Genomic DNA, 19,312 nt, shown 5'->3' on the forward strand with positions numbered 1-19,312 from the left:
TGGCTTTGGATCAGCACAGCTCCAACCGCTGCTGTCATTTGGGGAGTGAACCAACAGAGAGAAGACCTTTCTCTCTGTTTCTCCCTGTGTCTACAACTCTACCTCTCAAATAAATAAATAAAAATATTCAAAAACAAAGCTTCCCCATTAACACACACACAAGCACTTTGTCACACATATGCACACATGCATGGGCACATGGATGCACACACATGGGCACAACCACGCGGGCACACACGGGGGTGCACATATGCACACACATCCGGGGCACACATGCGTGCGCACACACTGGCTCACCCATGTATACACACGAGCACTCCTGCGCGTGCAGATGCACACACACACATGGCCCTCTTCTCTGGTTACATCTGACACTGTTGGTGAGTGAGTTACAACCAGCAACCTCAGGGGCACGCTGCTGTCTCATTCCGCTTTCCTTCAAAGGCAACTTAAAAAACCACAGACACACGGAGTTGGCCACGGGTCAGTTGCGTGGGTCCAGTCCTGTAATGCATGGCCCTGGCTCTCTGGGGGCAGCTGTACCAAATGACCACGAAGCCAGTGGCTGCAAACAACAGATTTATTCCCTCCCAGTCTGGAGGCTGGAAGTCCGACGGTGAGGCAGTGGGAGGGCAGGCTGCTTCAGGCTCTGGGGAGCTCTGTCCACTGTGTTCCTCCTGGCCTTCTGGTGTTGCCGACAGAGCTCCCCATCCGGGGCACGCCTACCTCTGTTCAAGTCTCTCTCGTCTCACAAGGGGGCCAGTCATTGGCTGTGGGCCCAGCCCGGCGGCCAGTGTGACCTTATCTGAACTGAACTACGTCTGCAAAGACCCTGTTTCCAAAGAAGGCCACATTCACAGGGGTACATCAGGACCTCAGTGTACTTTTGGGGGGCCCGCGGGGAGCCAGGGGACACAATTTAAGCCACCAGGTGAATGCAGAGAGCTGGCGTATCCTGTTCTTTGCTCTAACCACTAAGAGATAACCCCCTACAGGTGCCCCGTCTCTGGTGGAGCCCGGCTCTGCAGGAAGAAACAGAAGCCCGTGTGCTCCCTCCCCGCCCCCGTGGTGGCCTCGCGGTGACCTGCTCATTCCGTCCACCCTCACATCTGGTGCTATCTGTCCCGTGAGCCCTGGCTAGGTGCTGAAATGGGGGCCCCTGACCGTCCAGGAGGTAGAGGCCGCTCTGTGGACACTCAGCCCCAGCGCTGTGCACGAGAGGGATCTCGGGGAGGTTTCTGGAAGATGCCATGGCTCTGCTGCAGGAGGCAGGTGCTGGCCCCATGCACGCCTGAATGTCCACTCCGGCAGTGTCCATCCACAGGAGAGCCCGGCGGGAGGTGGCGAGATGGACGGATGGAGGCTGTCACTCAAAGAGCTCCAGGTAGTCAGGCGGCTGCTGCTGCTGACCACAGGGGTAGAGAAGGAGCTCTTTCCCCAGGGAGGTTATGGGTTCCTCCTGTCAATCACAAAGCACAGGTCAGGCTGGGCTGGGGGCAGGGGGAGCAACGTGCACAAAGGGCTAAGGCCGCGCCCTCTGCCTCCTGCAGGGAGGCCACGGCCTGCCTGCCTTGGGTTGGCACGAGGCGTTCTTGGTTTGTGACAAGCTGCGAAGGGACTTCTCCTCTGCACGGGCTGCCGTGCACCCTGTACCCGTCCAGAGCCCCAGTCTAACTTAAGCCTGTGCTCAGATGTGATGGGCGCATGCAGTTATCTTAGCACCTCCCGTATCGCCAGCCCCGGTGGCTGAGGAGGAAAAAGGTGGAGCCGTGATAAAAGGGAATTCAGTTAAGCACCCCGACTCCTGGGAAGAGGCAGCAAAGGTCCCCAGCATTTTCTTGCAATTGCCTGCCCACGCGACAGCCGCTCCCAGACAGCCCCGGGGAGCGCGCGCCGGCCAGCAGCGGCTTCACCTTGTGGTACTCCACCAGGTCGGCCAGGGTGGCGTGCTGCAGCTGGTCCACACCCAGGAAGCTGTAGGAGTCGGCAGAGGCATCGATGAGGAAGTGCTTGCAGCCGTCCTCCGCCAGGTAGGAGAGGGCGTAGCCCTTGATCTTCTCGCTGACGCGGACCAGGAAGGTGCCAGGGACGCCCGTGCTCAGCAGCTCGTTGGCCTTCTTCAGCGTGAGAATCCCTGGAGGGCAGCAGAGAGCGGGGTGGCAGCCGACCCCTCCCAGCACCCCTCCCGGCCTCTCCCGCTGCCTGGGGAACAGGCTGTTTTCAAAGAGCGGGAGATTTTGAATATGTTCTGGCCCATAACATAGCAAAATATTCTTCATAAGAGGGAACTTTAACAATGGAATTAAAAGCAAAATGGAACATGGAATTAAAAGACACGTTTATTCTGGTGCATAAAAAAAAAAAAAACAGTCATCACAGCCCTTTAATCTGATTGCTGGTGAAGCTAATCAAGAAGTGAGCCCCGACATACGCACAGTCAAACCTAAAGTTCTCTTTCCTGTAAAAGACTCTGAAGAAGGGAGACTTTTAACTGTTACCTGCCAGCTCTCATTCCGGATCAAACCCACAGCCAGCTCTTCCCCGTTGCACTGCAGGAGAACTCGGGCTGAGAAGCGGGTGGAGAGGGGCTGGCTGCTCCCCCCACTCAGACAGTGAAGGCCCCAAGACGGAGTCCCCATGGCCTCTCTCCCAGTGCCCCAGCGGATGCGGGCACACAGGTGTCCCACCCACCCCTGCCCGGCTGAGATGGGCCTGTGCCTGCCGAGACACTGGGGAGCACCTTGGTCCAGACGTGGTCCTGGTGGCTGCAGGTGCTCCAGTGAAGGCCGAGGGAGTCCCTACAGACCAGGCTGCCTCTTCTGTTTGACCCTCTCCACATACCTGGGGCCCCTGGGAAGTTCCAAGTGACAACCACAAGTGGAGACAAGGGGACGGGTCACCAGTCTGACGCAGGGACTGGGCATAGGGTGGCTGAAGACCCTGGATGTGCGGGCTTCAGAAAGTTCATGGAAAATGCATGTTATAAAAAACTCTGCCTGCATCTCAAAGTTCTGTGTTTTTTTTTTTTTTCCATTTATTTATTTGAGCAGGAGAGAGAGAGAGAGAGAGAGAGAGAGAGAGAGAGTGAGTACGGAGACAGGGCTCCCGTCTGCTGGGATCCCCCCCACCAAATGCCCAGAGCAGTTGGGGTGGAGCCAAAGCCTGGAGCTGGGAACCCAGTTCAGGTCCCCCACCCCCGGGGGAGTGTCAGGACCCCAAGGTCTACAGTGGCAAGAAGCTGGAGCCGGAGCCAATATGGAACTCAGGTACCCTGGTATGGGAGCCAGAACTGTCTGCACCGAAATGATCTTTTCATTCTGCCTCTCTGTGAATTTCTGCTGCACCTCTGCATGACACTGCCTGTGGCACCAGGTGTGTTTTCCACTGACACCGGGAAGCCCCTGCAGAACCAAGGGGCTGGTAAACCACTACTGACAGAGAAGAACATTCTGGAAGCAGTTTCTCTCTCCCCCCTGGGACTTTCTGACAGGCTAGCTCTGGAACCCCAGGTTCCGAGAGAGAGAGAGAGAGAGAGAGAGAGAGGTCTTCCATCCACTGGTTCACTGCAATTCCACTGGTCCACTCTCCAATTGGCCGCAATGGCCAGAGCTGGGCCAATCCAGAGCCAGGAGCCAGGAGCTTCTTCCAGGTCTCCCATGAGGGTCAGGGGCCCAAGGACTTGGGCCATCATCCACTGCTTTCCCAGGCCATAGCAGAGAGCTGGATCAGAAGTGGAGCAGCCGGGACTCGAACCAGAACCTATATGGGATGCTGGCACTGCAGGCGGCAGCTTTACTTGCTACACCACAGCGCCGGCATCAGCTGATACTTTCAATTTCGTGCTCCCTGCTGGGAGGAAACCACGGCCCTGGTCATGAGGGATGGCAGCAGCTCCTGCCTCACATACGGCAGCTACGAGCGGCTCATTTCCCCAGCGCTCATCCTTGCCAAGGAGCGAGCCGAGAGCACAGCACGGCCGCCCTCCTCTCCACGCCTCTGACGCTGCTGTCACTGCTCCTCCCAATGCCTCCAAAGCAGAAACAGAAGGGAGGTGCTGCCACCTGCTCCCTGGGAGCGGACACTGACCAAGGCCTCGATCACCGAGGGACGCTGTCTCCAAGGGGACGCTGGAACATTCCGACAGCGAAAGCAGCCCTCGAGGAGAAAGCCTGCCACGGAAAATTCCGTTCTCGGAAGACGTGAGCTCGTGTCAGGAGCCTGTTTCTCACGTGTGCTGTGGTTTGTGCCTGAGTCTGTGTATACGTTTGGACGCTGACTGTCGCCCTACACCCGCCATGTAACACAGAGGTCCCTGTGTTACAGGTCTGGCCCTGGAAGTCTCTGTTAACACTATTAAGAGGGAGGGAGCTTGACATAATTATGGTGCTCAGACATGGTGTCTCTGGGAGTGACTGGCGTGGATGAGGCTGTTGGGGTGACCAGAGTGTGGTGGCTTTTTAAGAAGAGATAGAGGGTGCTGGCGCTGTGGTACAGCAGGTGAAGCTGGCACCTGGGACGCCAGCATCCATATCGGAACCTGTTCATGTCCCGGCTGCTCCACTTCCCAGCCAGCTCCCTGCTAATGTTGCTGAGAAAAACAACAGAGGATGGCCCAAGTGCTTGGGCCCCTGCCGCCACGTAGGAGACCCAGAAGAAGCTCCTGGATCCTGGCTTCAGCCTGGCCCAGGCCTGGCTCTTGTGGCCATTTGGGGAGTGAACCAGCAGATGGAAGATCTCTCTCTCTGTCTCTCCCTCTTTTTCTGTAACTCTGCTTTTCAAATAAATAAAAGAAGAAGGAGGAGGAGGAGAAGAAACAGAGACACCTGCTTGTCCCCTGCTGTCAGATGCTGTGGACTCTTCAGAAAGACCACCGCCGCCAGCAGCCGGGCCCAGGGGGCTCACCGACATTGCACAGGAAAGCTCCAGAATCAAGAGCCCAAACAACCCTGTGTTGTGACGTTACCGTCTCAGATGTTCCGCTGCAGTGACGAACGGCTAATCAAATGTATGAGGTGATACGGCCTAAAGAAGAGATGCCTCAGCCAGCATTTAAACCAAGATGCTCCAGTGCAAGCAGGCTCCTGGAGAGAACTCTGTCACTGTCATGGTCATCTCTGTGTCGTGCACACGGCCAGGTCAGCAGGCTGACCACAGGGCTCAGGGAAGCCACAGAGACAAGGAAGCAGGGACCCTTCCTGACACCCCAGCAGTGGTGGTGAGCGAGACCCGAGCCTGCAGACGGGGGGCTTCGGGGCTGCACGCTCCGTGAGTCAATTACAGACACGGTTTATTAGCCGACACCTGCCCAGCATGCAGTACCACCCGCTGGGGTCTTCACCACACGCCAGAAGATTGGACCACAAAGCCCACCTCTTCCTCAGAACACAGGAAGGCAGTGAGGCTCAGCCGCACGGGTCTGCTACAGCAAAGGAGATGACGAGCTCAGGGTCACCGGCTGCTTGCAGGAGAGGAGGTGGGGTCCACTGCCCGACCCCTGGCCTGACCCCTGGCCTGACCCAGGGCCTGTCCACCACAGCCAGCTGCCTCCCGGGCAGGCCACAGGAAGCAGAGCGCTTCCCACTGGCCCTGGGGCGTTCTGCTGGTGGAGCCAAATTAACCGGCAGTGCACGCACGCCCGCACGCTCGCTCCCAGGCACCGGGCATGCCGGCTGCTTCCTAAACAGCCACAAGAATGCGACGCCCTCAGCAGCCTTTGAAGAACTCCCTTGTGGGGATGCTTTCAAAGACTCCCCCGGCAGCACCAGTGAAAGGGGGCTTTGATTCCCCCTCCTTCCCGGGGGCCTCGGAACTCACCGTGGAACCAGGGGGCGATGGCATCCGAGGTTTTCTGGAGCCCCGCTCGGAAGGGCAGCTGCTCCTCTTTAAACCACCGGATGATGTCCTCCTGGGCGGAGCTGGAGGCCGTCCTGGTCACTCCCTGAGTCCTGGCATCGTTGAGAAGGTTTGTGAGAGAGAGTGAGCTCACTGGAAAACCAGCCACACACCCACACCCACACCCACACACAAGGTGACTTCCAAAAATCCACAGAAAAATGGGATTTAAACGTAGCTTTCTTTTGCTGCACATAAGATGAAATCCACAGTTTTTTTCACAGCACATGCATTTTTCATGAGCTTTTTGCAGACCCTCTTGCAAATACAGACTTCAAAAACTGCACCAAAATAAACATTATCTTTTAATTCCTCTTTCAATGAACTTTCTGAAGAAACTGTGTGTGTGTGTTTGTGTGTGTGCACATGTGCCCGAGGGACAGAGAATTACATATATTTCGTTGTTTTTTTTTTTGTTTTTTTTTTTGACAGGCAGAGTGGACAGTGAGAGAGAGAGAGACAGAGAGAAAAGTCTTCCTTTGCCTTTGGTTCACCCTCCAATGGCCACCGCGGCCGGCGCGCTGCGGCCGGCGCACTGCGCTGATCTGATGGCAGGAGCCAGGTACTTATCCTGGTCTCCCATGGGGTGCAGGGCCCAAGCACTTGGGCCATCCTCCACTGCACTCCCTGGCCACAGCAGAGAGCTGGCCTGGAAGAGGGGCCACCGGGACTAGAACCCTGTGTGCCGGTGCCGCTAGGTGGAGGATTAGCCTAGTGAGCCGTGGCGCCGGCCACATGTATTTCAATATCAAATTCCACGGTCTGAGCTATGGGCAGTCACACCCCCTGCACCCCACCACTATACAAATAACTCCTCAAGAGCAGAAAGCTGGGCACTGGTTTGAGTCCCGGCTGCTCTACTTCTGATCCAGCTCTCTGCTATGGTCTGGGAAAGCAGCAGAAGATGGCCCAAGTGCTTGGGCCCCTGCACCCATGTGCAGAAAGGGACGCAAATCTGTCTCTTGTCCTTCCACCCAAGGGGCTGGTGGCGGCTATGGGGTACTGCTATGCTAACAATGAGGTCTGACTTTATTTCTAATGTAAATTAGAAGCACCACTGACTCGCAGTTACAATGTGAGAAAACACGCATTAGCAGGTAAAACACACCCCAGCACTATTTTCCTAGAGAACATACACTTGCAAACACAGTAAGTGGGGAAAGATAAATTCTTTCCTAACCTGTTCACAAATGGCCTCTCCTTTCTCTGCCCCCTCTAACCTCGCTGCCTTGCCTTCTCCCCCACACTGTGAAGAGGGTTTGTTCTGCTACAAGATGGCCTCAGAGACTGAAGACTGGGACAGCAGAGAAGATCACTCTGAGATAAATTCAGTAGCAGAATTTCAGTTCTGGGATGTTGAGGGGATTTCCTCTACAAAAAGAAGCGCTGTGATGTCAGAAACCCATTCCCCAGGCCTCCTCCTGGCTCACTAACTCTAAGCAGAACTCAAAGGTGACAAAGAGGGGCCGGTGCTGTGGCGCAGTAGGTTAATCCTCCACCTGCGACGCCGGCATCCCCTATGGGCGCTGGTTCTAGTCCCAGCTGCTCCTCTTCTGATCCAGCTCTCTGCTATGGCCTGGGAAGGCAGTAGAAGATGGCCCAAGTCCTTGGACCCCTGCACCCGCATGGGAGACCCTGAAAGAAGCTCCTGGCTACAGATTGGCCCAGCTCCAGCCATTGTTGCCATTTAGGAAGTGAACCAACAGACGGAAGACTTCTATGTCTCTCCCTCTCACTGTCTGTAACTTTCAAATAAATAAATAAAATCTTAAAAAAAAAAAAAAAGTGATGGCTGGTGCCGCGGCTCACTAGGCTAATCCTCCGCCTTGCGGCGCCGGCACACCAGGTTCTAGTCCTGGTCAGGGCGCCGGATTCTGTCCCGGTTGCCCCTCTTCCAGTCCAGCTCTCTGCTGTGCCCTGGGAAGGCAGTGGAGGATGGCCCAAGTGCTTGTGCCCTGCACCCCATGGGAGACCAGGAGAAGCACCTGGCTCCTGCCTTCGGATCAGCACGGTGCGCCGGCTGCGGTGCGCCGGCTGCAGCGGCCATTGGAGGGTGAACCAATGGCAAAAAAGGAAGACTTTTCTCTCTGTCTCTCTCTCTCACTGTCCACTCTGCCTGTCAAAAAATAAAAATAAATAAATTAATTAAAAAGTGACAAAGAATCTGGATGGGCCTCTTAGGCATTTTATAGGAGCGAAGGAGAGGCTGCTGTCGGTCATGTGTGACATACATGTCACATGCACAGACACGGGACATGTACATCTGTGTGTCTATGGCAATGGCCCTCATTGCTTTCAGAGCAGTCTGGAGGCAGCGGCCTATGGCATTTAACTTTCCTGGGACGCCAACACTGCACACGTGTGACCTTGTAGACTGAGTTCCCATACCAGCTTCCCAAGTAGGTTCTCTTTCTCTGGGAAGTCCTTGGAGTTCAGGCAAAACCCTGAAGGCACAAGAGGAGCCGGTCTCTGTCTCTCCCCAAGACTGGCCTCCAGCTGGCCCCTGTCAGCACTGCTCAGACCCCAGCCCTGACCCCGGCTGGCCTGAACCTCCAGAAGCTCTCCACGCGGCGTCTTCCGTTGGGAAAATGAGCCAACCGAGCCCAGCAGGGACCACAAGGCCGCCTTTGCTGCTGTCAAATACACTGCTCTGCAAACCCGCGGGAGAGGGACATCTGGCCAGCGCTGTGCCCACGTGAGCACGAGGCAGCTGGTGCAGAGTGGTGGGTGCAGGAGCCCACGCACCTTCCCGACCCGCTGAAAAATTCACAGCTTCCCCTCCATGCCCTCACCGCTTTCTTGTCTCGTTGTCCATAAACAAGACAAGCATCCCCCAAAGGCCCACGATGGAGACCGTGGTCACTCAGCGCTGGTGCCCACATGCCCTGGGCCAACAGAAATAATGACACTGGACAGCCAGGTCCACCCTTGCATGTCCTCTGTGGCCACTGCTCCCCGTCCCCGCCCCATGTTCAAGAGGCCTTGAGATCACCACCGGCTCCAAGCAAGGGGAGACCCGTTTGTTTCAGTTCCAGGATTCTCAGTTTGGAGTTTAGAAGGCAAGGCTGTGGGCAGCTCCGATTTTAAACATTCTCTTTCTAAATACTAGGCTATTGGGGGGGTGGGGGGACCATCGTATAATCAGTCCCTGTTAACAACCGGGGTCAGAGGGAACAAAGGCAGGATCAGGAACCCCAGGCAGAGCGGTCAAGGTCAGGCTGGATTACATGAGGCGGCCGGTGCAGGGGTCGGGGTAAGGTGGGTCCACCCGAGTGCATGCACCCTGTCACGCTTCTCCACGTGACCTCTTACCTGGGTGGTTTCGGAGGACACCCGGCCGCACTCAGGAACTGAGGCTTCGGCGGAAGGGGGGGTCTCTTCGGTTTCTGGGGGACGCTCGAGGGGCTCTGCTGCCCCTGGCCACTCCTTCCCCTCTGGGAAAGCCTCTTGTAGTCCTCCCGAGCTTGCCTGGCCAGGGAGCGTCTCTTCTCGTCGGCCGCTTTGGATTTTCGCACTAGAAAAAGAAAGGGGTTGGGGCCAGGTGCCTGTCAGCCAGCCCACAGGGCCGGGGCGAGGGGGCAGCGCTGGCCCCCAGCCAGCCACGGACTCTGCCGGGCGCTCAGAGCCCTGCGCGGTCCCACCATCGCCTGCTATCCCGACCAGCCTCAGGGCTCACTCTCCTCTCTGCGTGGGGGCCGGGGGGGGTTCCCCAGAGGAAGAGGAAGAAGAAGGGGTGAGGCAGGGATGGAGAGGGTGCACACGGGGCAAGGGTCAGGCGGGCGAGGCCTTGAATGATCAGAGGCCTCTGCCACGTCCCTCACGCCCTCTGCACGGGGCCCAGCGAGCCCTGCGTCCCAGCAGAGGTCCAGCGGGCAGGAGGGCCCAGGTCACACCCAGCCCAAGTGAGCACGGCCAGAGGGCCTGGCGGACAACACACACGCCCAGGCCGCCTTCTGACGCTGCGTGGCGACTCGGAGGGCCTTTCGTTCTGTTTTAGCACATGCAGTGTTACGGCCTCTGATGCGGGAGCCACTGCTGACTTTCACCACAGGCACTGACTCTGTGGGCATCACCGGCCAGGCCCTGTCAGGCTGGTGCACCTCAGAGAAACCAAATACCCTCCAGGGTGCTGGGATGCCACCACACAGCACGAGATGGCCACCGGTTGGAACCTGCGCGTATTTTCATTTCACAAACATGGTCGCTGCGATGGCTTCTGTCGTCCTGGGCTGCAGACCAGTTCAGGATTCTTAATGCGCAGCCGAGACTGCCTCTTCTGGGCCCTGCCTCCACTGGCCTCCAGGGACCCCCCGGGGCACCGTGCCTCATGGGAAGCCTAGTTCCTGGCAAACCACCATGCTTCTAGCATCTTCCAGCACCTTGCTCTCTTTCCTTGCCATCAGCGGTCCTGTCCTGAGACTCGTCTCTGGCAGTGCTCACTCAGAGGGGAGCCAGGGCTGGGGCACGGGCAGGGAGGAAGCTAACCAGCAGGCTCTTCAGCAGCTTAGCACCTCTGCATGGATTGCTAACTTCTCATTCTACACTAAATGTATCTTTTTAGAACTTCGTTTTAGAGAGGCCAGTGCTGTGACACAGTGGGTAAAGCTGCTGCCTGCAGCACCAACATCCTACATGGGTGCTGGTTCAAGTCCTGGCTGCTCCACTTCCGGTCCAGCTCTCTGCTATGGCCTGGGAAAGCAGTGGAAGATGGCCCAAGTCTTTGGGCTCTTGCACCCATGTGGAAGACCCAGAAGAAGCTCCTGGCTCCTGGCTTCGGATCAGCTCAGCTCCGGCTGTTGTAACCATTTGGGGAGCGAACCAGCAGATGGAAGACTCTCTCTCTCTCTCTGTAGCTCTGCCTTTCAAATAAATAAATAAATCTTTTAAAAAATTCATTTTAGACACAGCGAGAGGGACAGAGGCAGAGACAGATAGTAATCTGGTTCACTCCCCAAATGCCTGTAACAGCTCAGGATGGACCAAGGTGGAAGCCAGGAGCAGACCTCCATCCGGGTCTCCCAGGTGGGCAGTGGGCACTTGACTACACAAGCCATCACCTGCTCCCTCCCAGGGTCTGCATGAGCAAGAAGCTGCAGGCAGGAGTCAGAGGTAGGTGTCGGACTCAGACACTCTGATGTGGCGTGTGGGCATCTTCAACACTGTCTCAACAGCCAGCCCAACGCCCGCCCCAAAGTTACCTATTAATTCCATTTTCCATGATCCTCCTGAAATCATGTCTGGGTCTTCCACATGGGTGCAAGAGCCCAAAGACTTGGGCCATCTTCCACTACTTTCCCAGGCCATAGCAGAGAGCTGGACCGGAAGTGGAGCAGCCAGGACTTGAACCAGCACCCATGTAGGATGTTGGTGCTGCAGGCAGCAGCTTTACCCACTGTGTCACAGCACTGGCCTCTCTAAAACGAAGTTCTAAAAAGATACATTTAGTGTAGAATTTGTATGAACTGCCTTTTATTCCTGTGTTCTCCTGATTACAAAATTCCATGTTATCAAAGCATCACACTCTATCCTACAAATATGGACCAGTATTATGTGTCAATAGAAAATAAGGTAGAATTTTGAAAATGTGTCCATTTTGAAAATTTAGGGGGAAAAACCAAAATAATAAGAAGAAAAATTCAAATAACCTTGTTAATAAGTTTCTGAGTTGAGTTCCTTCATATACACTTTTTTAAAAAAAGACTTATTTTATTTGAAAGGCAGAGTTACAGAGAGGCAGAGGCAGAGAAAGAGAGAGGTCTTCTATCCTCTGGTTCATTCCCCAGATGGCCGCAACGGCAGGAGCTGCACTGATCCAAAGCCAGGAGCCAAGAGCTTCTTTCAAGTCTAAGGACTAGGGCCATTTTCTACTGCTTTACCAGGCCACAGCAGAGAGCTGGATTGGAAGTGGAGCAGCTGGGACTAGAACTGGTGTCCATATGGGATGCCAGCACTGCAGGTGGCGACTTTACCCACTACGCCACAGCTCTGGCCTCATATACACAGTCTTTTTTTTTTTTTTCTTTTTTTCTTTTTTTCTTTTTTTTTTTTCTTTTTTTTTGACAGGCAGAGTGGACAGTGAGAGAGAGACAGAGAGAAAGGTCTTCCTTTGCCGTTGGTTCACCCTTCAATGGCCGCCACGGCCGGCGCGCTGCAGCCGGCGCACCGCGCTGATCCGAAGGCAGGAGCCAGGTACTTCTCCTGGTCTCCCATAGGGTACAGGGCTCAAGCACTTGGGCCATCCTCCACGGCACTCCCTGGCCACAGCAGAGAGCTGGCCTGGAAGAGGGGCAACCGGGACAGAATCTGGCGCCCCGACCAGGACTAGAACCCGGTGTGCTGGCGCCACAAGGTGGAGGATTAGCCTAGTGAGCCACGGTGCCAGCTATATACACATTCTTAAAAAGTGACATTCCCATACTATAGTTTATTTTCTTCTCCAAGCTAGACATATAAACATTTTCCAAAGCCACTCAACAATCTTCCAAAATGTGCATTCCCTCACTATACAGCCCTCCATCAGGTACGTATCACTGTTTTGATGGGACTGAGATTAACCATGCTAAAGTCTCTTGTAAGCACAGCAATAATTTAGTGTTACAGAGCCAGCATTGTGGCACAGCTGGTTAAGCCACAGCCTGCAACCCTGGCACCCCATGGGGTGCTGGGTCAAGACTTAGCTACTCTGCTTCCAACCCAGCTCTCTGCTATGGCCTGGGAAGTTCAGGGGAAGATGGCCCAAGTGCTTGGGCCCCTGCCACCCGTGTGGGTGTCAACAGAAAATAAGGTAGAATTTGGCTTAGCCCAGCCCTGGTTATTGTGGCCATCTGGGGAGTGAACCAGCAGATGGAAGATATTTTCTCTGTTTCTCCCTCTCTCTGTGTCTCTCTGCTTCTCAAAATAACTAAGACTTTAAAATTCTAGTAACTTGCTGTTAAGACCCTGCCAGACAACCCACTGTTGACTGCGAGCCAGGGAGTGCACTGAGGGCCTCGGGCCTCGGGGCCGTGGTACTCACACGACGCCTGCCACTCAGAGTCATCTCTCCAGTTCTTGTAAATCTGCTTGGTCCGCTCTTCATCTATTTGTTTGATCTCTTCTTCCTCCTTTTTCTTCGTGGGTTCTTTCTTCTGGTTGGAAAAAAGCAGACGCAAACTCGGGTGAGTAAACCAACTCAGCTTTCTTCCAGGAGGAGGAAACTAAGCCCAGCTGGCAAAAACACCCAAGCTGGCTCCACCGCTTCCTCGCTGCGGGACTCCAGGGCCGCAGGCTACGCCCCCACCAGTGAAATGAGGAAAACTATCTCACCTGGTTATAGTGAGGCTTAACGAACTGCTAAAATGTGCAACGGGCAGCACCCGTGTCCCGCATGAGGGCCTGGGTTCCATCCCCAGCCTCAGCTTCCTCCTAAGGCACACCCTGTGAAGCAGCGGTGATGGCTCACGTAAACGGCCTCTGCTACCCACGTGGGAGACCCCGACTGAGTTCCAGTTCCAGGGGTTGGCCCTGACCACTGCTGGCATTTGGGCAGTGAACCAGCAGGTGCCTCTCCAAGAAAAAGAAAAAAAAAGTTTTACAACATCAAAGCTTATATATTGGTTGTGCTGAAATGACTTAACAGCAAGGGGTCTGTATCTTTCACAGAGAAACGCAGTGGAACACCACCAGTGACCGTGAGAGACGGAAGCAGGTCTTTGCTGGCCCTTGCAGCTTGTGTGGTTACACAGACACTCAGGGCTTCCATGAGCTCACCCAGCTGAGTTGAGTTTTCTCGAGAGGACTCAGAGGCTGCACCCAGATAAACACAGTACTTTTCAGGCCCAAGTGGTCTGCTCTGTTCACTTCTCTTTAGTCGGAAGTGAATTCCCTTGAACATACTTAACGCCATGGAGCAGTACACTTAACAGTGTCTACAGTGGTAAGTCCTGTGTGCGTTTTACCACAATCTTAAAGGAATCCTCACATTTCTTAGTGTATAGTCTCCCTTCTCAATGCATGCGTTTTAAAACTCATTTTCATTTTGTTTCAACAAAAGATACTTTAGAACGGCCTCATATACCACAGTTTTGGGCAGTGGGCTCGAGGGCAAGCAGAAATCCAGCCAAGATGGCTGTGGGATGCATCCTGCAAGGGACTCAACGGTGGCGCCCATGCTGGTCCCCGGAGGGCAGTGACTGGGACAGCTACATGCTCTAAGGAAAAGAAGCAGTTACTGAGTTCTTATTACACAGACATACCATGCTAGGTATATTTTAAATGCTTTAGGGGCCGGCGCTGTGGCACAGAGGGTTAAAGTCCCAGCCTGCAGGGCTGGTATCCCATATGGGTGCAGGTTTGAGTCCCAGCAGCTCCATTTCCAATCCAGCTCTCTGCTAATGTGCCTGGGAAAGCAGTAGAGGATGGCCCAAGTGCTTGGGCCCCTGCACCCGAGTGGGAGGGGAGAGCCAGAGGAAGCTCCTGGCTCCTGCCTTCAGATCAGCTCAGCTCTAGCTGTTGTCGTTATTTGGGGTGTGAACTGGCAGATGGAAGACCTCTCTCTCTCTCTCTCCCCCTCTAACTCTGTCTTTCAAATAAAGAAAATACATCTTTTTAAAAATGCTTTAAATTATTTGAGAAAGAGAGTGAGCGAGCGAGTGAGCCAGGAACCCTATCACATAAAAGCACTGCTAGCAACTTCCAAGATTACACAGCGAAAACATAAGAGTGGAGCTGGATTTGTCTTCTATGTGTACACATACTCAGTTTAAAAAGACTAGGAAATGCACAGTTATGAGATCAAACCAGGAGCATTACAGATACTGTTGCTCAAGGCAAGTATGGAGTTTAAAAAGTGAGTCCAGTTGGCCGGCGCCGCGGCTCAATAGGTTAATCCTCCGCCTAGCGGCGCCGGCACACCGGGTTCTAGTCCCGGTCAGGGCGCCGGATTCTGTCCCGGTTGCCCCTCTTCCAGGCCAGCTCTCTGCTGTGGCCAGGGAGTGCAGTGGAGGATGGCCCAGGTGCTTGGGCCCTGCACCACATGGGAGACCAGGAAAAGCACCTGGCTCCTGCCTTCGGATCAGCACGGTGCGCCGGCCGCAGCGCGCCGGCCGCGGCGGCCATTGGAGGGTGAACCAACGGCAAAAGAAGACCTTTCTCTCTGTCTCTCTCTCTCACTGTCCACTCTGCCTGTCAAAAAAAAAAAAAGTGAGTCCAGTTAAGGAATACATATTAAGGAGTGTCTGGTTAATAGGATACTTGGAGGCCAGCGATGTGGCGTAGTGGGTGAAGCCGCCACCTGCAGTGCCGGCATCCTATATGGATGCCTGTTCTAGTCCTGGCTGCTCCATTTCCGACCCAGCTCTCTGCTGTGGCCTGGGAAAGCAGCAGAAGATGGCCCAAGTCCTTGGGCCCCTGCCTCCGATGTGGGAGACCTGGAAGAAGCTCCTGGCTCCTGGCTTCAGACTGGCACAGCTCCGGCCATTACAGCCAATTTTGGGGAGTGAACCAGCAGATGGAGGACCTCTCTCTCTCTGTCTCTCCTTTCTGTGTAACTCTGACTTTCAAGTAAATAAATAAATAAATCTCTAAAAAAAAAAAAGATTCTCAAATGTCTGAGAGTGCAACATTCAGTAAGTCTGCTCCTCTTCCCTCCGCGCGACAATTACAGAGGCCCGGCGGAAAGGAGACAAAAGGCAGAGGGCTGGTTCACACAGAAACACAGATCTGGCCCTGAGCTCTCGGAGTGCCCAAAGCAGCTGGGAAACCTAAGAACCTGCCCTGAGTCTCTCCGAATCCCTCCAGAAATGGAACTTTGAGAAAAATCTTCCAAAGTCTGCTTCTACTTTCTCTATCCAGAAACCACTTCTTCAGGAGCATTTTGCTGGCAGGCCGCTGGTCCAGACTGGGGGCTGGGAGCCCCACGTGGCAAAGCAGGGAGAAGGCGTGGAGGGAGGGGCAGCAGGGCTGAGACTGGTCTGGATGCCCAGGGCAAGCGGTCGACCCATGCTCAGCCCGCAGAGCCAGACGGTGAGGCATAACCGCGACGACACTGGCAGCCCATCTTCCTGAGTCCCCCTAACCCCCAGGCTGTCCTCACGGCAGGGAACCCACGCTTGGTCTATCCACAGGGAGGCAGGGAAGTGGAGTTCTCGCTGGCTCCTCCTCTCCTGGGAGCTGCCTCTCCTGGACTGCGCCAAGCACCGGCCCCTGCACCCCGACACCTGCCGTCCTCTCTCCCCTGACGCCCCCAGTGCTCCCTGCACTCAGATCTCTGCCGGTCTCACTCCTCTGCACCCCAGCTCCCATCTGCCTCCTCCCATTGCTCCACTCTCCTCCTCCACACCTCCTCCCCTCCACAATACAAGCTCTGCGCGGGGCACGAATTTCATCTCCTTTGTTCATACATGGGTCTCAATCCCCTAAGGGTGCCTAAGGCACAGCAGACACTAAGTGCTGAGTACATCCACGCACCCTGGGGCCTTCTCCACCGTCTCTCTTAGGGTGAGGTGATGGGATGCCAGCAGTGCTACCGGAGCACTGCTGTCCTGGGACAGCTACGTGCAGCCTACGTACAGCCGGCCCTTGGTGCCTGTGCTGGAACTGGTCCCTGGGCCCGCAGTGGACAGCGCCACCTGCAGACGCTCTAGTCCTTTACAAAGTGGTGTGGCCCTGGTGGCTATCCTGCCCACAGCCTCCTGCTCACTTCAAAGCCTTCCTGGATTGCTTGTCATTCCTGACACCTACAACGGAGATGCCATATAGATGAGAATCAGACTGTATTGCTAAGGGAATTGCCACAAGGGAATAAAAAAGCCTACAGGTGTTCAGTGCAACTTTTTCCGAGTGTTTGCAGGCCGAGGTTGGTTCAGTCTACGGGTGTGGAACCCGGACACAGAAGTTCCACTCTCCCGTATGAGTGGGATGCACGCAGGGACGACAGTTCTCAAAGTCCACCGTGCTTTCCTGCAGTCTCAGAAACGCAAGCTCTCCCTGCTTACGCACACGCCGCTAGTGGAGGCAGGGAGCCGACGGCGCGGTCCACACGGAGGCAGGCAGCGAGCCGACGGCGCGGTCCACACAGAGGCAGGCCTCTAGGCCATCTCCTTCAGAGCCCCTTTTTGCTTTTCCAGGCTTTCGGTGGCAGGGGAGGGTCACATCCTACTACAGTCTCTGAGAGCCCATCTGTGTCTTACGTGTTGTGAGCCAGGTGTGAGGCGACAACAGCCTAGCACAACGCAGGGAAGCAGGGATCGGCCTGTAGGTGGGAATCGGCACCTAGTGGGCCTGGGAGGCACCCGTGCCTCAGGGAGCTCTGCGCAGTGGGCACAGCGGGCACCAGGGGGCGCGGCCCCCAGCAGCACGGAGCACACACGTGACGTCATCGGCGTGTGATCCATCTCTGAGATCAGCCCCGGGAGTCTGCAGCAGCCAGGACGTGGCCTCTGCTCCAGGCCCCCCAGGAGGGGTTTTGCGGCTCCATCTCCGCACCTGTTCCTTCCGTGCTGTTCAAGACGCGCCCGGCTCCAGATAAACGGGGAGAGATGAATGGCTGGTGTCTGCGGCTTGAGGACAGATGCCGCATTCTGCCGCCTCATTTCCTTTCTGCGGGAGACTAATTAACTAATTTGTGAAACAGCAGCGGAAGTGGCTGAGCACTTAGCCCCCTGAAGTCGGAGTGCGAAGTCTTTTACCTGGCGGAATCCACATGCCTCCATACGACTCACAGAATCTGCCAACATTTGTTGAATAGTCCTTGAAGAACGGCAGAGTGACTAAAAATTAAACGAAACACATTTTTATAGCACCCAGAGCTGCAACGCACTCCCAGAAAGATCATCTGTCGACGCATCCCAGTTCCAAAGGTGCGTTCCTGCCGCCCTCACCCCACGGCACCTGGGTCCCCAAGTGGATCCCGGCATGGGAACCTGTGCAGGGGTCAGGAGCCGGCGGTTTGCTGTGCCTTCCTCCCGTCTGGCCCTGTGGGGACTTCAGACATCAGCGTTGCTCCCTCATTTAATCTGTTCTCTTATTCTCTCTGTCTCACTCAGCCAAGGCCAGGGAAACCTTCGGTCTCCAGCATTCACTGCACAACGCCTCGTCCTCCTCCATGCTAGTCTGGTGCCTGGGAGCAGGCCCAGTCCCCCTGCCTGGTCACACTGCTCCCCCTTCTTGCCTGTGCCAGCCAGCTTCTAGGGTTCTTGCTGTCCCACAGGAACTTCCCCAGGGCCAGCTCCCCCCACGGCCTGGGTTCCCTGGTGTCATTCCTGCCTGCCATGAGCCAACCTTCCCCTCCCCCGGCCCCCTGCCACCACCATTTGTGCCCAAGCTGATGCATCACAATGGGTGCCTCCTCAGGCCAGAGCAGGGCACAGGCCCCCGCCACCCTCCCCTGGTCTGAGTGCACAGCCCCGGGGCCACCCACAGCTTGCACACTACCAGGACCCAGCTCATTCCTGACTTCTGCTCCAGCTCAGACTCGTCAGCAAGTCTTTCACAAGAGATCAGCACCGTTATGAGTGAGGAGACCAGAGAGCCTCCTGGGCCATGACTGTGCCATGAATAAACCCACAGGGCCCAGACAGCTGGCCTCGAAGACGCTCGCTGCTCTTAGCAGTGGGTCCCTGGCTGCACTGTCTAGCCAGCAGGCAGGTGTGCTCACGTGAGTAAGTTATCTCAGTATAATGCAGGTGACAAGTGGCATCTGTCCCTTCTCTCCAAGTCCTTCAAGCCTCCTTCACACACACACACACACACACACACACCCCTCCTTGGGATAGACTGCTGACAGTGGCCATGTCACTCCTCACAACAGCTGAGCCGCCCAAAAGCCTCAGCTGCTGAATAACTGAGGCTGAGTCCTCTCAGGTCAGAACACCCAGTCAAAATGTTACCAGAGACAAAAGTTAACCTCTATGGGGCCGGTGCTGTGGCACAGCGGGTTAATGCCCTGGCCTGCAGTGCCAGCATCCCATATGGGCGCCAGTTCAAGTCCTGGCTGCTCTACTTCCGGTCCAGCTCTCTGCTATGGCCTGGGAAAGCAGTAGAAGATGGCCCAAGTCCTTGGACCTGCACCCACGTGGGAGACCAGGAAGAAGCTTCTGGCTCCTGGCTTTGGACTGGCGCAGCTCTGGCCATTGTGGCCAATTGGAGGGTGAACCATCAGATGGAAGACCTCTCTCTCTGCCTCTCCTCTCTCTGTGTAACTCTAAATTTTAAAATAAATACATAAATAAATCTTAAAAAAAATAATCTCTAATGTGTTTTGGCTGCTGCATTTTGGGTCTTGTTGTTTCAAAAGTTGAGCCCAGGAGCAGGCACAATCCATGTGCCCTACCAGAGGACCTGAGTTTGAGTGCCAGCTCTGGTCCCTGACTCCAGCTTCCTGGCAGGGCAGACCCTGCCAGGGAATGGCAATGGCTCAAATAATTAAGTGCCTGTCACCACA

General features: G+C 55.4%; 1 protein-coding gene across 3 annotated transcripts in view; it reads right to left on the reverse strand.

Annotated features, from left to right (window-relative positions):
• Window positions 1-562: 562 nt before the first annotated feature.
• SH2D4A (SH2 domain containing 4A) overlaps window positions 563-19,312 on the reverse strand; it is a 55,569-nt gene continuing 36,819 nt past the window's right edge. For 2 of the 3 annotated variants that reach the window (XM_008267260.5, XM_089302855.1), the window contains 6 exons: window positions 17,559-17,639; window positions 12,908-13,019; window positions 9,205-9,406; window positions 5,815-5,945; window positions 1,914-2,134; window positions 563-1,459 (listed from right to left, as the gene is read on the reverse strand). In XM_008267260.5, the coding sequence (XP_008265482.1) occupies window positions 1,367-1,459; window positions 1,914-2,134; window positions 5,815-5,945; window positions 9,205-9,406; window positions 12,908-13,019; window positions 17,559-17,639 (840 nt within the window). In that variant the 3' untranslated portion in view covers window positions 563-1,366. The remainder of the gene's footprint in view (window positions 1,460-1,913; window positions 2,135-5,814; window positions 5,946-9,204; window positions 9,407-12,907; window positions 13,020-17,558; window positions 17,640-19,312) is intronic. The other variant, XM_051819905.3, reaches the window with a different exon arrangement.

The sequence above is a fragment of the Oryctolagus cuniculus genome, chromosome 8, assembly GCF_051225735.1.
Source record: "Oryctolagus cuniculus isolate XC-2025 breed Fujian yellow rabbit chromosome 8, ASM5122573v1, whole genome shotgun sequence".
Taxonomy (NCBI): domain Eukaryota; kingdom Metazoa; phylum Chordata; class Mammalia; order Lagomorpha; family Leporidae; genus Oryctolagus; species Oryctolagus cuniculus.